Source organism: Cyprinodon tularosa, unplaced genomic scaffold (genome assembly GCF_016077235.1).
Source record: "Cyprinodon tularosa strain WSP-4 unplaced genomic scaffold, ASM1607723v1 ctg214, whole genome shotgun sequence".
Lineage (NCBI taxonomy): Eukaryota > Metazoa > Chordata > Actinopteri > Cyprinodontiformes > Cyprinodontidae > Cyprinodon > Cyprinodon tularosa.
Genome location: NW_024038796.1, coordinates 385,760 through 404,627, shown reverse-complemented (window position 1 = coordinate 404,627; position 18,868 = coordinate 385,760). Strand labels below are relative to the sequence as shown.

General features: G+C 37.1%; 1 protein-coding gene across 2 annotated transcripts; it reads right to left on the bottom strand.

Annotated features, from left to right (window-relative positions):
- Positions 1-696: 696 nt before the first annotated feature.
- LOC119783983 (rho-related BTB domain-containing protein 2-like) lies at positions 697-18,513 on the bottom strand. Of its 2 annotated transcripts, none has more exons than XM_038285769.1 (10): positions 18,207-18,513; positions 16,530-16,731; positions 16,338-16,441; positions 16,061-16,246; positions 13,060-14,000; positions 12,853-12,971; positions 9,688-9,838; positions 9,494-9,582; positions 4,367-4,472; positions 697-3,684 (listed from the first exon to the last, which is right to left on the bottom strand). In XM_038285769.1, exons 1-10 carry the CDS (start codon positions 18,266-18,268, stop codon positions 3,482-3,484), a joined length of 2,163 nt encoding a protein of 720 aa, XP_038141697.1. In that variant the 5' UTR covers positions 18,269-18,513; the 3' UTR covers positions 697-3,481. The 2 variants fall into 2 exon arrangements, with proteins under 2 accessions (XP_038141697.1, XP_038141698.1); XM_038285770.1 differs by lacking the exon at positions 18,207-18,513 and adding an exon at positions 18,012-18,160 and having other exon boundaries at positions 3,482-3,684.
- Positions 18,514-18,868: the final 355 nt, after the last annotated feature.

Genomic DNA, 18,868 nt, shown 5'->3' with positions numbered 1-18,868 from the left:
ATTTTTTTTAGATTTACAGCTCCTTGAGCATAAAAACAGCTCTTGACAGCTAAAATAAACCTAGAGAAAACATACAATGTCTCACAGGCTTCAAACACTGGAGAAAAACATTCATATTAAGAAGATATATTTGTATTTTTGCGTCATATTTCCAATTTGTCTATTATTTCAGAGAAGGCCTCATAAACTACAGTATGCAGTAGTGATTGTGCAGCATATACTACATATTTCTGGTGCTGCTAAAGCTCCCTTTGGTTTGTGCTTCTCTGTAGCTGGAATATAGCACCCAAACATAAAGAACAGGGGGCCCTTGACAGCATCTTTGTAGTTTATCTAATCTGATCTTTTATTGTTTATTTTGTTTAACCTGATTTTCAAATGTGTAATGATGTTGCAATCTGAAGCAAACCCAGTGCCAAAAAGCAGTGCAAGTTTGCATTTCGGTATGAACAGTACAAAATATGGACTGCATGAAACTGCTCTAAATGCTGTGTAAAATTTGAATAGCAGAGCAAATATTTACATATTGGATTTACTATCTTAACACTGAGTTAACATTGTGTACCTCTGCAGAAAGTGCTTTTAAAGGAATCCTTAAAACTGTGGAATTAATGTTAAATCCCTGCATTTTAGTCATCACTACAGTCTGGTCTGGGTAAGCAAACTCTTTAAGTAGATTTCTGTTTCTATTTTTAATTTTATATTCAAGATAAGGCAAATTAAACAAACAGATTGCTTTAGATCCAAATTAGGGGTTTGTGCACGTGAACAGATAGACATCAGAAAGCACCAGGCAGCTTACAATACAGCAGACAGGTAGAAGACCACAGCTACACGTTCATCACCATACACTGCAGCACACTGTACATTAAGGCATGAGGTGTTGTTGATGTGAAACATCAACATAAGAATCACTGAGAAATTAAATGTATGTCTAAAACAATTAGCAGTCACATTATAAAAGGCAAATTATATAAAATGATTCACCTCCAAGCGTTTACCCTATTAAACTACTTAGAACATTCAGAATTACTGTTTCACTACAATGTTTCTAAGGAAGAATATGTGCCAGAATAATACTTTTATTAATAATATAAAAAATGCTAAGGAACATTTTGAATTAGCATCGGCAATGTGTACCTGAAAATAATTTAAAATTGTTGTTAAGAGCACCAGCCTTACCCTTCATCTAAATCTCACATTTGAAAAGCATTCAACTTTTGGCTATTCCTGCTGTTAATTGATTAGACCAGCAGTGGATTCAAGCAAGTTTTTTTTTAATAAAGATGCATGTTTTCTTTTTCAGGGTCTAAATATGGACTGACTTGAAAAGTTTGCATACCCCTATAATTTTTCTGTATTTTTATACATTGCAAAAGTTTCAGCAGTTTAAACAATTTGAATGCACTTGTAGATCCTGCCCGCATACTCTACTACCCCAACATAAAATCTCATGCAAAAAAAATGTTGCTTTCAAAATCCACCTCTGTGCATAACATAAACTGTAAAGTCAAACAGAGAGCTACATTAGAAGAGGGAAAGGTCATAGCAAATGTATGCGATGGTTTGGTTAAAAACCCAACCTTTATAGAACTTTGAGGGAAAGAAAAAGGTAAAGGTGCAAATTACTGTTTTTCCATTATGCATACCGAGAAATACTTTCATTGTTACAGCATGTTAAAAGGTTAAAGGGGTATGAATGCATTTGCAAGAGCCTTTATGCCAGAATAAAGTAAAAACCCAATAATAGAAATTAAAAACAGCTTTTGAACACTATGAGCTAGTCTTGCAATGAGAAATTGTTTTCGCATAACAACAGCATGGTTTAACGATGTAACGTACACTGTAATCTGATGTAATCTACTGTCTACTTTACGTTACAGCTCTATTTTATATTTAATCCACTGTTAAAGTTGCCTGCCTATAGTTTGCAGGTACACTAAAGTATGTAACAGATGTAGTTGGAAGTCAGTACAATATTTATTCACTTTTTTTAAACAACAATAGCTGCACAGTAACTAAATACATTTCGATCAGTCTGTTCAGTAATATAGTAAGATTTTGCTCACTGCCAGCAGTGTACATTAGGTAACAGCAGCACATTAGAGTTGATCTAATATCTAATACAATTTACAATACTACTCAATCCTCTCTGAGCACCATGCCTGCAAATCGGACTCATTCTGCAGCTCATCGTACAATCAAGAGCAGCAATAGATGACATTCTTGAATGTGTTATACAGCGAGGTGTGCAAAAAACAAATCCTGAAAGATGGTGTGATATTCACAAGAGTAATAGAGACACTTTGAATGTCTCACATTGTCTCCTCCTGCCGCTTTTCCACGGTGCAGCACAGACTAAAGCAGCTAGGCTGCCACTGGAAGTTCATGTGTGTTTCTTAAGTCCAGAAAGTGCTTGTTGGGATGTTGAAGTGAAGGGATTAGATCATTCAGTTGCCTGCTTGTCCAAGTTTTACATATACAACCAAATTCAGAGGTGGGGGTCCTTTAGGTCAGTAAGGAAAATCTCTTAAAGCCATCAGAGACTGCTGTTGTAGTGAAATAGTAATCTGCTTTTTTAGTTGAAGGCAGCAGTCGAAATGAGCAAACTTTTCATTGCAAATCTAACAAAGTTTAACATCTGTCCCATTAACCTGCCTTGAGCAACACAGATGGAGTGATATTGATGGTGGCATTCTGGAGTTTTAGAAGAAATGGAAAGAAAATAGCATTTTCATTGGGAATAGAGGAATAGAGGACATTGGATGCATGTGAGCTTAAGCCCTTGTTGCGACAAAATGCCACAGACAAAAAGATCAGCGATTAGTGTGTAAAGAGACACAGCTTTAAGGTGTTCATGCCTGTTGTACAAATTCTGCAAAGTAGAATTAAAAACAGAAAAATAACAGGAATAAAATAGCTTTTTTTTGTAGATATGATCATGACAACGTCCAGATGAATGACTTCAGTTTGCTCTCTAACGGCAGGCCGTACGTTTGTTACATCCTGGTTGTGAAATCATAATCAACACATGGTTTGGCAGATTGTATAAACACTTAAGGGCAAAGTGTTATATCTCTGAGTGTTTAGTTAGTGTTGAATTGCTGGTTGTCACAGCTAGTAAGCAGCACTTAGTTGTCAGCTGAGGTCACTGATAACATTTATAACCACAGCTGTTCCAGTAAAAGTGTATTACTCAAGCTAAAAACTCTAAAATGGGAATATATTACCATCTACATGATCTAATATTTGAACTTGTTACAGTGAGACTTATGTCCAAAAGGTTTAGATCACTGAGGTTACAGAGCTAAAACTCTGAGGAATAAACCTTTTCATTTCAACCTGGACTCTGAGCTGACTTTGCAAACCTGGAGTGTCAACATAGGCAGGAGAAGAAACAGTCTGAATGTTTGGAGAGTAGAAAGCTACCAGTGCAAACACAGAGATGTACTCCACAGCTGACCCTGTGCTTACCACCTGCTCAAATGACGGCAGATGAACCAGAAGGTGAATTTGAGTTAGGGGAGGAAGGAAGGTTCCAGAAGAGCCACTTGCGTTTACATTGCCTTCTCTGGTACAGGTAGTCCTCTTTTTCACGCTCTTTGCGTGCTCTTTGGTAGTGATCATCTTCTTTTAAGTACCAAACTGGCGGCCAGCGATGTTTCTCAAAGTATTCTTGATTTTCTGCAACGGAGGTAATAGTTCAAGGGACAATAGGGCAAATTTTAAACAGTGTGACTTTTATGGTAAAAACGGGAGCAAATATGTACAACATATATAAAACAGCTACATAAGAGAAAAAATCTCAAAGTTAGCCAATTTCAGTATTATCAGTCAAATTAGAACTTTATAGGGTAACTGTATACATCCACCAGTGGTACAAGGTGCAAATATAGCTGATATTAGATGCTACAGACAATTTAAAGATCAAACTCCTTAATCATTTTGTACTGGTTTTAGTGAACAAATACTGTTTATGTCATGTTTAACGGCAGAGTTGTTTAAAATCCCCTGCCAATATTAACAGGCTGCTGCATATTTACATTAAAAGGAAAGATTTCAGGCAATGCAGCGATAACTTAAAAACTGAAAAAGTAGGGAACAGAACCCACATTAGCTAAAATTCAATTTTTACTTTAGGTAAAAAATGTGGAGATTAGCAAAAAAAAAAAAAGGAAAAAAAGGCTTAAAACAGTGTTTTTTTTCATATTCAGTTTTTCCATATGCCCACCAACACAGCTTGATATCCCCAAATCTAGTAATGTTAACCTTTCTAGTTGTAGTTTAGTAGCTACTTGTTTGCAGTTCTGATGCCTGGATGAGAAGAAGAACTATTAGAGATTATATCAAGTTCTAAATGTGTTACCTGTGGACTTTGATTTCATTTCACGGGGAAACTTGCGGCAGACACTGTTGTAGTTGGTGCAGATGTGGTGTAGACACCAGCCAGTCAGCTGCTGGGCACCATGGAACTGGCAACACCCAATGTCAGATTGTGTTAGTGATGCATCAGTTATATTTAAAACACAGAGATCTCATCTTCAGTGGCATCAAATTATTGTTGAAGCATTCTAGTTTCTTTCCTGTAGTAAATACATATTTTTTAAAATAACTTCCACATACAGAGAATTTCAGCATACTTAAATCCATACAAGATTTCACCTTTTAATGTGAGCTTTCAGTACAAAAGACCTTGATAAGAGTACAACTGTTTTTAACCCGCCTCTTTATTGTTGTACCATGTATGCTCTGAAAGGCAAGACAAGTTTGATTTTATAGCGCATTTCAGTGGCAAGACAATTCAAAGCACTGTACATGAGAAATTAGGAAACTAAACTGCAGTGGCATGGAGATGAAACAAATACTAAAGGAAAATAAAAATTATCCAGTACATTATGGGCCGGATTTATCAAGATCCAATTTTGCGTGCAGTAATTTGCGCTCGCAAACTGGAATTTTGCGCGAGGGGCTGAACCATGGTTTGCGGGTGATTTAACAAGAGTGATTGCGTAACTGGTGGAAGGTGCAAAACTGTTGGAGACGCCCTATTTAAATGATGGTTTTGCGCGTTTTGTGGTTTGCGGCAAAGTAGTTTGTAGTCTGTACAAACTAGTGCATTAAGAAATTTAAATCTTACAGTGACCCCCAACAAAAAAAATAAATAAGTAAATATATATATATATATATATATATATATATATATATATATATATATATATATATATATTTATAAATTGACAACCTTTATTCCCTAAGGTGGTATGTGCTGCAGTAAAAAAAAACAAAAAAAAAAAACAGGTGTTTTGTATTGGCCTGTGACTGTGGATGAGATCCCCGCAGCATATGGCACGTTGCTCCACAGGCGCAGGGGGAGAACCCCGACCCTGTCGGACAGCATTTCGGACAGCACTTCTGAAAAAACGAGATTGGGAGATCCCAGCTCTCGCTGCAACCGTACGCTGGAATGACCCAGATGCAAAAAAGTGCAATGTTGCAAGGAGTTTTGTGATATCTGGTATTGCGTGGGTCCTCCTTGTGGCTGGCTCCAAATCCATTCGGAGTTCCCCCAACAGCTCCAAAATGGCAATGCTGGATAAACGATATGTTTTGATGATCGTTTCCTCGTTCATTCCAAAAATATTCACACGGAGTGAAAAAATGCGTTCTCTGCGTCTCCTTGCTTTATTTCCATGTCTCCTTCTTGCGACAATAACCGCTGCCATGTGTGCGCAATTACGCATACAGACCATTTGCACCTTCTTTTGGAACGTGTTAAATATAGAGTCAGATACCGTTAGCAAAATTGCGTTCAAGTTTGATAAATCACTTTGCGAGTGCTAAATTAATATATTTACATGTTCTCCTCCCACAAGACGCACTTTAGCGTGTAAACGCCCCATATTGCATATTCATTGCAGAAAAAGTACTAAATGGATCAGAGGTGCTATTTACCACGTTTTAAAGACCAAATGCTTTTAGCACGCTGTTGATAGATCAGTTTGTACATTTTTTAGCGTGCGCAGTGAAATAGCTCACGTTTTAATACACGCAAACCTTTGATAAATCCGGCCCTAAGAGTATTATGAATGAAAAAAATGAAAGTTAAACTGAAAACTTCAATAATAATGTTTAAATAACACAGTCAGAGGCCACTCTACACAAATGTGTTTTTTTTTATCTCCATTGAAATCAAATGAGGGTGTCAGACTTCGCTCCAGGTTAGTGGAGCATAAGACCAAAACGGTGCTTCTCCATGTTTGCTTCTGGTTCTAGCTATGCAAAGTTCATATTATCCAAATATTTGTATTATTTTATCAAGGTCCATAAACCCTTGAAATGTTCTTTAGGTGACAGAAGTCACCATCTTTATGTGCCCCTGACGTCCATTACTACACTCAGATTTAGAGGTTATGGGTGGTTTCTAGTTGTATGAGCTGAAGCTGTGTGCTAACCTTTGGTCATACTTCCTGTGGCACAAAACATATTTTTTTTTGATGCAGCTGAAGAAAATTGTCTAAAATCAGTGCTTCAATGGGTTCATAGTCACATTGTAATGTCATCTGCATAGTTTTGGTAACTTATGTTGTTGTTTATTAAGATTTGAGTTAAGGGGATAATCTAGATACTGAATAAAAGGGGCTCTAAGACAGACCAATGGGGAACGCCGCCTGTGATTTTTGTGGCTCTGATTTAAAGTTCCCTACAAACTCCCTGTCTTTCAAGTAGGATTTAAACCAGTCCAGTGCTGCACCAAAGCCATCCCAGTTTTCCAAGTCCTCTACTAAAATTGAGTGATTAACAGTGTTGAATGCTGCAGTGAGGTCCAATAATGCCACCACTGTGGTTCTTCAACAGTCTGCATTTATATGGAGGTCATTGAACACCTGGACAAGTGCAATCTCTGAACTGTGATGGTCACGGAAGCCTGATTGGAAAACATTGTAGTGGCTGCTCATTGTTAGGAAGGTGTGCAGCTGTTGAAGCGCAGTTTTTTCAACAGTCTAACTGATGAAAGGGAGGGTTGAGATGGGCCCGTATTTCCGCAGTAGCAGCTTGCCCGGTTTGCTCTTTTTTAACAGTGGTTTTATAATAGCTCTTTTTTAACAGTGGTTTTATAATAGCTGTTTTTATGGCCTGAGGGACCCCTAAAAAAAACTACAGGTTTATTATTTGAGGTAAATCAGATGTTCTGACAAGCAGAGCTTTCTCAAGGAAGCATCGAGACAGCATAATGACATTTTTGTCATTTGTTTGCTGAAACTGGAAATTTGTTTTTAGTTTGAAATACATTTGGACAGATAAGAGTCTTTTACCGAAGTCTTACATCAAAATGTGAAATCCTGTACAGATACAAGTGTGCAGATGTCCTTTGTTTGCCTTTGGACTATTTCTAGGTTTCCAGCACCTCAAACAAGGCATATTCAGGTTGACTGGACAGTTTTCCGTTTTCACAAAGAAAGTTTGTCCATCCTCTGTTTCTGTTGCTGTAGAAACATTCTCCCCAAAGTTAACCTGGTCATAGTGTCCTCTGTGTCTGCCCTCATTACAGCCAATCACATTGTTTTATTTCCTGATTTAGTCAGGAGATTTTTGTTGTAGTTTTTCAGAGCAGCTGTTATGAATGTTCCAGATTTTAAATCCGAGTTTGTTAAACCTACTTCATGAAACGGACCCCTGAAATCAGGAAAACTCAGAGTTTTCTGTTTCAAGAAGAGAGTTTACTCAACCTCTGTTTCCTTCACCGTAGTAACATCCTCCCCAGAGCTAACCCGGTCGGTAGCAGGTTTGGTTCAGTAATTCAAGAGTCTACCCTGTTTCTGCCCTCCTTAGAGCCAATCACCTTGTTTTATTTCCTGATATAGTCAGATTATTGTCATAGTTTTGTGCATTAAAAAAAATCATCCACTAGGTCCATTAGACACATTAGGTTTTAAAAACAAACATTGCATGTACTTTTGTAGTTTGCACGTTCTTCCTTAGCATGCATGGGTTCTCTCCTGGTACTCCGACTTCCTCCCACAGTCCAAAAACATGACTGTTAGCTTAATTGGCTTTTCTATATTCTCTATATTCTTTTGGAAGAAAGAATAAACATGAGGAGCCACCCTATAAGATGATGAACAGGTCCTACCTGTTTGAACAATATTTTTATAGTTCATCTTCACCTGCTGACAGGTGAGTCCACTAAAATAGAAAACATTGATAGACTACCATTCAAGAAATAAACTAGTTTTCCTGTAATGTTATCATTGTTACAGCAGGCTAGCCATTTTATATGTATTAGATTGACTGAATATCTCTTTCTGATATCTGAAAAAAAATGTTTGTCTTGTCGAAATAACTATTTAAAACAAAATGACATTTTTCACTGCTAGAATAAACATTCTGGATGTCCAGAAATTTACTTCAGATCTCCATATTTCTATTGTTACTGGTCAGCATATGTTATTATTTTAACTATGGCAAATAATTTTTATGAATAATATATACATAATCAGTCATGCTGATAAATGTCAAAATAGAGCCTTAAAATGTTTAAAGATTTCTATGTATATAAAACTTGATTCTTGATGGAATTTCTTTTTTTTTTATTTCTCAGATTCAGTTTCTGCTGCAAAAATGTAATTCAGGAAATACATTATTAGAGTTCAGTCTAGGAATGCGATTTTGAACAGGAAGAATTTTATTTTGTAACAACAGCTTTTAATAAATGTTCAAACAGCCTGCCACTGCATATAAACCTGTGCATGAACTGGTGTGACAATCTTCTCCTTCGCCATCTTCCTCTGCTTTGCAGCTGTAGTCCTGTTGCTCTGTCTTTTAAACAAAGTCTCCAATTAGTTTTGTAATTTCTGCATTGAAATCTCTAGTTCTAGTGAGGTGAAATAGGCACTTCCTGCTGCCTGTCGTCACGGTGACTCGAGGAATCGGCTCTCCACTGATAAAGGCTTTTCATACTTGCATATCCATCCTGAGTGGACCTACTTAGAGTTGATTAAACTAAATCAGAGCAGCTTTAAGGAAATCGTTAACTCAGTTTCCAACCTTAGTCTAGATTAATTCAGAGCAGAGAATTTGAGTCTAAGTTTGTTAAACCTGCTTTGTGAAACGGCCCCCTACTGTAGATATTAACTTTAGCATGAAAACACAGCATTCATATTGTTTCAAAATAAATGCAGAACTTTTAACTTGTTAGCAATATTCCCATAGGTAAAGGACATTATTAAAGATTTGAAGGAAAAATCATAGATGGTTTTAAATGTTATTGTTAAGTCAGAGCTGATATTGACTCCTTTTTCCTAAACTCAATACTTATTTTGCTGGAATCAAACAGTAAAACTGTTTCTCTGGCTCCACCTGGTGGGGTCAAGATAATTTTTTTCCCACAAGTTGGTGGTGAGAGCTGGTATAACCTTTAAAGGATTTAGGATTTGAAAAATAAGAAATGATCAAAATTCAGTTTATTTTTGACATAATTGACAGGTGAACTCACCTGGGCCAGATCCAAGTATATCAGCACATCGCCATCAATATCCGTCCCCATCATTGCCGACTCCGTCAACACTGTCACCGTGTAGAGCTCTGAAAAGAAACAAAACCTAGAGCCTGAGATTAATTTAAAGATGGATGTCTTTTTCTGTTTGGATCCTGTTATATATTAGGAAATAAGAAATAACAATGCAATACCTGTAAGAGCAACCAGGTGAGGAAGACAAAGTCGATTGGCAAGAACGATGAGCTCCATTGCATCCAAGTCAGACCGAGAACAAAACCTGCCCATGTAGAGATACTCTAGCACAGCCCTCATGCAACTACGCGTTGTGTTGGGAAGCAGCACCTTGGATGGGAAAGGGGAGAAAAATTATTTAAAAGCTTATGCATTTCCCTGATTTGAATTCCAAATGCTTATTTTCTCATGTGACAGTTTCTTCCTCAGAATCTCAGGGGGCCTTAACAAAAAGGTGTTTTTCCCTTAAACTTTGTGAAAGCTTGGTTACCGGGCATGTTTTCTTGTACTTCTCTATATCTGTTTTTAATCTGCGAATGAGGCTGCCTGTTCTCTTCTAAGAGAAAGGCTATAAAGAAATACCTTTAATAAAGAAATGTTGTTTAGAGGATAAAGGATGATCCAAAAATGGAAATTGAAAGAAAATGGAAAATCACAATATGCAAAACTTTTTTTTCTAGTGTACCCCCCAAAAAAAATATTTGTAAAAATAATATAGCTTCACTGATGCATTTTTGAAAAGAGAAATAGTTCACACATATTAAATATACAAAGCCATATTTTAATTTAAAAGCCTTTCTTCTGACTACAGTTAATACTGGTTCATCTCAAGAGTTAAAATATTGTGAAAAAAAATCATTTTTGAAAATTATATCAGGAAATTAAACTCATATGGACTTGTTTCATACAGACAAAAATATTTTGAGTCTATACTTGTAATTTTGATGATTATGGCTTACAGATGATGAAAACCTAAAATTCTCAGAAAATTAGAATATGACCTAGACAACTTTTGTCATTTTGTACAAACAGAGTGTATGCAAAATTAAATTTCATTTACATTTAGTCAAGCTTTCATAAAATTTCCATTTCTTAAAGTGCAGCCGTGATCAAACGTGAATCGGTGTGGGGGAAAAACCTGGTTCCAAAAAAAGTGCATAGATATGGAAGTTCAGAGCATTAAATATATATGGAGCAATTATGCAGTGTCTGTGACAATATTGTGAAAAATAGAAATGCATTAAACTCGTAAACACATTTTTTAAATGGAAATTTGAAAAACTACAATCCAGAAATAAAACATTATTTACCATATTTTCTTTTTACATTTTTATTTTTAACAGATTTAACACTTTTATATTTTTATTTTTTCTGAATCTTTTTTCAGATTGAGTTTTGCATTCTTTAGTTCACATCAATTTTAGATCACTCTCTCTTTGCTTCAAGCCCAATGCCAAGATCACTGACCAATAACAATGTTTTTACTAACATCCCAATAGAAATGCGCCTTCGTTTGCACCAAGAGGAAAGCTCAAAACCAGAAGAAAAGAGAATGTGATCTGAAAAAATGCAATTTGAATAGAATGCAATTTTGTAATTAAAATTATTATTTTTTAATTAAATGCAAACCATTTCATTTAGAAAATGTGTTCTTTGCAAAAATATTGGAACAAAATTCCCTCCATAGATGTATGAAAAAATCTCAACTTAGATGTATAATGTATTTGGCTGCAGGAGCAATGATGGAAAAAGGACAAGCATGACCTCTCTAAAACTGTCTCAAAGCAGCTGCCAATTGGGGGATTAATCTAACAAAACATTTATGCAACCTAATCTTTATTTTACTTTTTTTTTTTTTTACAATAAATAGCTATTAAGAGTTGTATAAAAAAAACACACTAAACAGTTTCTTCACAGATTTACTGTATGTTTGGATCACAAAGCCAGTTTAATTGTATTACACAAGATTTCAAGTCCCCAAATTGTATTACTCCTCACATCGCCGTTGGACTTCTGCTAACGCTAGCATTCACTGCCTAGAAGAAGTATTTATACGAGTTAAACTCTTTGCCTTCTAGCAACCACAAATGTACTTTACTGAGCCTTTATAACGCAGATCAACACAACTACAGTTTAATTATGAAATGACAGAAAGACTTTTTTTTCCCCAGTAAAGAAAAAAATTGTAAAATGTTGCCTGGATTTGATATCCAACCCTGCTGAGTCAGTATTTCATAGAACTGCCTTTCACTGTGGTTATAGCATTATGTTTTTTAAGGTATGAATTCTGGCATGTTCTTGTTTGGAAAATGGCTGAAATTTCAGTAGAAATTATAAAAATCCTGCGAAATATTCTGAATTGGGTTTTCCTGTAGATTTGGTCTAGGTCAATTTAGCATCTGAGTTTTCTTATGGTGATATTCAAAATGACCTAGTCATTAAACATAGTATCCAGCATTTAAGCAAAATAGCTCAACTATTTTCTCATCTGTCAAGACCTGTTTCCTCTACATGTTCTCTATCTTCTAGATAATAACTGCCAAACTTCAAACAGGATTTCTTATTTTGTTCTTTTAACAGTGCCTTTCTTCTTATTTCTATTCACTGGTACTAATTTTCATGTGAGCAGCTTCTACGGCTCCACAAGCTTGTCAGTTGAGGTGGAAAATAATTTCTAACTAGGCCTGCAGGTGAGTGATACTTCTATTTTTATGTACTGTAGTGGACTGAGTGTTCCACAAAGTGCTGATATATTGTTACTCTGGTTTCCCAGAGTAAGTTAAGCTTCTTCACACTTACCTTTTTAAATCTCTGGCCTGTCTTGAATTCTTTGGTTTTTCCAATTATTTTTAATTACTAATCTGAAAAGTCAGAGGGCCTGTTTATAAGCCACGGGAGAAGAGGAATTTGTTCTTTCTCTCTGGGCAGCAAAAGCAGGGTTGTCATTTTTTTCTGTGCTCTAGTAGTATGTATAATTATCTACAATAATTGTAATAATATAAATAATTGATATAAATAAATAAAGATAAATAATATAATAATCTATAATTTTGGAGAGCAACTGCAAGTTAGCTTGCACATAAAAATACTAATTAACTGACCTTTAAAAGTAAGTGGTTGAACTTAATGTCACTGTGGGATATCAGAGGCTTTAAAAAAAAACTATTTTCCCTTACAGTGCACAAGTATGAGTTATTTTTGAAGCTGCCAATTGGAATCTCAATAAAACTTTGCTTGGGACTGGCCTGTATCTTTAACAAGGCACTGCTTTTATCGATCTTCGCAACATCAGTGTGTTTTTTACTAACTACTTTTCTTTGATCTCTTTCACAAGTTTGCCTCACCTCTTTGGTGCAGCTCTCGACAAAAGGTCCACCAAACATAGCTGCCATCCAGTCACAACTAGAGATGAGCAAAGGCTTGTGGGCCATGATCGTCCCATCATCCAGTTTGAATACCACATCTGCAACACCACAGAGAAAAACTAGTAAGACCTTAGTGATAACTGTATGGAAAGCAGTGAAGAAGCAAAAATAATCATTTTCTCTCACCAGAAAAGGTGCCTTTAGCCAAGCACTCTTTTACTCTGTTTGTGCGGCGTACGTGGAAGGCTTTGGTGATTTCCTGGTTCATAAAGGCTTCGTTATTGAGTATGTTTGCCACCATCATCCGCAGATCAAAAACCTCCAGCATCTCAGCAATGTGTGCAATCTGCATGAGTTCTTTCTCATTCTCATCCAGCTGACCAGTGTACAGGTAGCGAAGCACTGCTCGAAAAGAGCCTAGCTGGATTGACTGGTCCATGTGCACTACGGTCATGAATCTGGGGGAGTACGTCACAGGGTCGTCCACCAACTCCTCCTGAATGCTGACAAAGGCTCGACTCCACGAGGAGAGCAGCCTGCCCCGCCGTGCCCCCTCAGAATCCTTCAAGGTCCCATCGCTGGTGCACGCTCTCAAGTTTGCCCTGTCTCCGTCATCGTTGTTCTCGCAAACATCAAAGCTAGCAGCACGCATCAGCAGCTCTCTGCCAGAGAGAGGGCCACGATGAGGCCTTTCCGCCTCCTCATTTTGGGTGTCCATACTAAACAGGTCATAAAACTTTGAGGAGGATGTGGCCAAGTATATTTTGTGTGCAAAGATTTTCTGTCGTTCCTGTAGGACCAGGATAACATCAGCACAGTGTGGGTCCTCCAGCAGACCAGCTGGGTGCTCTTCTGTGGTGGACGGGGGAGGTGGCACAGTGATGATAGGAGGGGGAGGTTTCGGAGGCAGGAAGGGCGCTTGGAGCAGAGGCCGCTGGACATTTCTAAGGTGAGATTTCCAAAACTGCAGATGGCGGCGAGAAATGAGAGCAGCTCGGATGGCATTGTCAAAGACGTCCTTGACACCAAACTGAGCAACAACACTGGTTTCGTAATATGGGACACCCAACTCTTTGGCCAACTCCCGGCCTCTCTCTGGTGGAAGAATCTCATTGGATTTTATAGGTCTGAAAATGAGGGAAACAGTTTAAAGATAGATGGAGAGGAGAGAAAAACAACGCTTTTTTTTTTTTTTTTTAATCTTTCTCACTAACATTAAACCAGATCAAGCCTTCCCTGTTTCAAATCAGCTGACATACAAATTACCTTTTTTTTTTACTTTAAAATGATAATAAAGAAATTATTTGTTTAATTGAAAAGCTAACATTTCCCTTCAAACTTTATGACCGGGTTAAAATGTTTTAGATACAGTACTGTAATTGTTACATTTATGCTTATTGTACATAATAATTATATAATTTCTTTTCCTTTTTCAAAGACAATTATCCGATAAGAATTCATTTAAGTCGTATTATTTTTATATTCAATTATCTAGTACATAGTAAATGTGCTTTTATTTTAAAGTAAAAAAGGTCTCGTTTGAGCTCTCACGGAAGAAGCAATCAAGCAATTATTGACGATTTTTAGGTCAATGCTAAGGACGTTTATAAAAACATCATCTTAAAATTATTTGGATAATTCCCTTGTTTCTTGCGGCATACAGCCAATGAGGTATTTTATTTATTTGTTTGCTTTGTAACCATTATTTTATATGCTCTGCAAGTTATTATTTGTCACATTAATGTTTGTTTGTCAACATTATTTTATTTTCACGGGAGAGTTGGATTTAAACCAATTAAAGAAACTTAAGTCTGCTTGTGATTGGAGGGAATTACAAGAACAATGACTGGGCATTCCCATGGTGTTTGCACTAAAGTGTGAAAAAGACTTGTAGGGTTACAAATCCCTCTTTCAGATATCTTGAGTGATTTGATCAGATCTTTCAATGACATCACATGAGTGAAAATATTTTAAAATGTCACTACCTTTACTTGAGTAAAATTTCTGCTATTCCATACATTGTATCTTCATTTAGTGAAAACAAGCTTATTTTAAATTATTGAGAGACACTTTCTTCTTTCTCGTGCTGAAAGCTTATTGATTAAGTCTTATTTTCCATCTGTTGAAGCTGTGTCATTTGGAGGTCGACTGAAGATACAGTAAACAATAAACTGTAATTGAAGCTGTTCTATATACTGTAACTATTGATTTTGTAATTTGTATAACTCAGAAAATATTAAATCAGTTGTTATGATCATAGGTTGTAAATAGTTAAGTTACTGAGTACCTGAGTAGCCTTTTTAACAAAGTATTTTTTTCCGTCTTACTTGAGAAATGTCTTTAAAAGCTGATTTTTACTTTTCCTTGAGTAAAAATATGATGATGTAGTGCTACCTTTACGTAAGTATGATTTTCCTGAACCCACCTCTGGCCATAAATTACACCTACCCTTGATTTTACGGTATTACATCATGTTCTACTCACTCATATGAGTTTTGTGTCATATGGAGCCATTCTGAAGATATTCCGTTAGGTTATATCAAAATAGCGTCTTCCTATCGGCAGCGAGTTGAAGGCACAAACTAAACTGTTCATAATTTATAATTTATGGTACGCCAGCATTCATAACACTGTCCCCAGACATCCGCAGTTATATTTTTTATATTTATATTTTTTTAAAACAAAGCAGATGACATCGGCTAGCTAATCTGAATCGTTCAATTCCATTTGGAGAGCGAGATCATCTGTGGTAGTAGCACTAGACATCTTCCAGGCATGTGAGTAAAACTAGCAGCAGTTCAGCGGACAGGAAGCATTAACAGTAGCTGGCGCACGCGGATGACATCATACACACTCCGCTTTGTTTTAAAAAATACAAATATAAAAAATATAACCGGGGATGTCTGGGGGACAGTGATTCGCCTACATGCTATGAATGCTGGCGTACCATAAAGAATAGTTTAGTTTGTGCCTTCAAGTCGTTGCACATAGGAAGACGTTACTTGGAAATAACCTAACGGAATATCTTCAGAAAAGCTCCAAATGACACAAAACTCATATGGGTGAGTAGAACATGATGTAATAACGTCAAATCAAGGGCCCAATGTAAAAAAAAAAAAAAAAAAAACGGCATTCCCCTTTAAATAGTTTTCTCTGTGAAAGTGAAAGCTTGCATATTCAGCCTCACCTTGCTAGAGGCCTCCGGGCCCGGTTAACTGCCTCTAGGTCTGCATAGCGTAGATCCAACTGACAGCCTACCAAGATGACAGGAGCCCGGGGACAGAAGTGCTTGATTTCAGGGTACCACATGGTCTTTACATGGTACAGAGAGTTGGGATTGGCGATAGAGAAGCACAGTACCACTACGTCGGACCTAAACATTGCAATAGGTACATTTTTATTTTCAATTTGATTGGATAATAGAATCTCTTTGTACAAAAACATCTGCTTTCATAGCTTCTGACCTGCCGTATGCAAAACGCCGATCTTTATGATGATCTCCAAAAGTATCCCATAAGCGGAGGGAAACGCTTACATCATCCACTACATCTCTGGAGCGCTCCAACACCTAAGTAGTGATAATGAAAGATATTCATTTATTTTTATCAGTATCAAAAAGATCCTAGGCTCTAACAATGTTAAGCCTTCTTACTCACCTCTTGGCATACTCTGTACTGATCAATTGCCCAGACTGTGGGCACATGTGTAGCGAGCAGCTGGTATTGGGTGAGTGTGGCATTGCAGGCACGGGCGCAGATAAGGCGGGTCTTTCCAACCGCATTGTCTCCCACCACCACACACTTGATAGTTTCAACGTTTGGCCTCTCATAGTCCATATCAGTATTGGTCAACTGGGAGCTGAGCAATTAAACCAGAGGAACAAAACACTCCTATCAGACACAGAAGTCTATGGCATCCTGTGTGTTACGGGAACCTGGATGCTCCCTCTCTGTTTCTCATCTGTCCTGCTCTGTCAGCTTGCAGAGCTATCAATGAATGGTCTCGTGACTTCCCTGTGCTCATTCACAAGTTTCCCGTCGCTGATTCTTAAAGTGACCAGCAAACTGACACAAGGGACACCTTGTTTATCCTGGACAATAAATGTAAGACAGCAAAACAGATTCTGAGAAGAACAAACTTACTTTACTATTGGAGTTACTGTGTCATTGAAATGCATGCAGGGTAACCTTGAGTCCAGAACATTCATGCATGCTTCACCCCTGCATGAAAAAAAGAGTAATCCATCTCCTTTTAGCCTCAGACAATCCTCTAAATGTTCCATCATTACGAAAAAATCTATTTTAATATGGATGTTTATTTAGGAAAAAAAAATGCATTATTTTAATATAAATTAATATGTAACACTGCATTAAATAGCTTCTGTCTAAATATAAAAAAACATTAAATCTGATGATAGCTTTAAATGGCTGGATTAGCTTCTCAGCCAATCCCCAAGGTCTACAGGGCCCTGATAATGACTCATTTATTCATTTAAATGAGATTAAACCTAAAATACATTCAGGAAACTCTTCCCAAAAAACAGGCTTTCTTGGTAAAGATTTTTAATCTCAGAATATTATTTTTTTTTTCTTTTTCAAACTCTAAAAACCTGTGTTTGGGGAACAACACAAAAATTATCATACTGCCATTTTCTGAATGAAGTCAGTCCGCCCTCACTAACACATGCAGGACAGGAATAATCCTCTTCTTAAAGCATCACTCTGGGTCACTGCTCTTCATCCAGACTAATTCTTTCTATTTATTTTGGGCAAATCTGTATTCCATACATTCAATGCCCTGCTTCACATTGTTAGAAGCAAGGCTGTAAATGTCCCCTGCTTTTTAAGTCACATAGCTTGTCACCATTCATAAAATCGAGCAACACAAGCTGCAGCCTTGTTTGACTAATCTATGCAACGATACAAACCAAACAATTTGACCTTAAAGCTTAAGATTCACTGCTTCCTGGAATAGCAAACAGTACAATGCGCAACTCTAAAATTATTTCATCATTTCATTTAAAGGTCGAAGTTGCACAGCATTGTCGATGCAAATAGTCTGTCAGCAAAAATAGATATGTACGTTTTCATCATCCACCTTAAAATCTTAGAAGGAGTATAAAATAGTTGATTTCCTACCATGGAGAGCGAACTGTCCCTCCACCACCGAGACAAACTAGTCATGAGGCTTTGCTGCATTACATGTTATGTAACGCCCCGTCACTGACTCCTGAGCCTGTTTATCCGACTCCGAAACACCCCGGCGCAAAAAACCAACGATAAAGGATTAAAACCAGTTTAACTTGGCTGCCGTGCTACCAAACGCCTGCTTACCGCAACAAAAGGAAGTGCTGAATTAGGTTGGTCGATGAGCGCGTCGGAAAGCAGGGCTCCATCGGATGCGACGCGCACCTGACAGCTGATCGCGTTCAGCTTCATCTTCAGGGGAAGGTGGACCGATGTTTAGAAAATAACCGGCCGATCTCTGTTTTTTTTAGGTGATAAACCTCCCTTTGGATCGGTATTTTTAATAAAAGGCGACTGCAGTGCTGCCAGCGCGCTGCTGTGGAGTCCACCGGTGCTGTTTGCAGAGCTGCAGCTCTGACGGTCATGGAGCCACTTCCACTCACTGTAAGGCCTCCGTAGCTAATAATAGGGAGGCGCACAGAGGCAGGAAGAAAAAAAAAGGGGATCATTACAAAACACTGATCTACACGGAAGAGAATTATGGGCCACTAAAAATATTTAAAAGTTAACAGATTTTTAAATTTTGTTTCAGTTTAATATGAGAAAAAAGTCAGAATTCTGAGTTTGTCTAAAAATTCTGACTTTTTTCTTAGAATTCTGATTTTTTTTCTTCAGAATTCTGACTTTATTCTCAGAATTTTGACTTTTCTTCTCAAAATTCTGACTTTTTTCTCAAAATTCTGACTTTTTCTCACAATTCTGACTTTAATCTCAGAATTCTGACTTTTTTTCAGAATTCTGACTGAATT

Coding starts and splice junctions, on each gene's coding strand:
- LOC119783983 (XM_038285769.1), bottom strand. CDS start 18,268: ATGGAGCCCTGCTTTCCGACGCGCTCATCGACCAACCTAATTCAGCAC. Junction 16,442..16,529: donor AGTACAGAGTATGCCAAGAG/GTGAGTAAGAAG, acceptor ATCACTACTTAG/GTGTTGGAGCGCTCCAGAGA. Junction 14,001..16,060: donor GCCCGGAGGCCTCTAGCAAG/GTGAGGCTGAAT, acceptor CCTCATTTTCAG/ACCTATAAAATCCAATGAGA.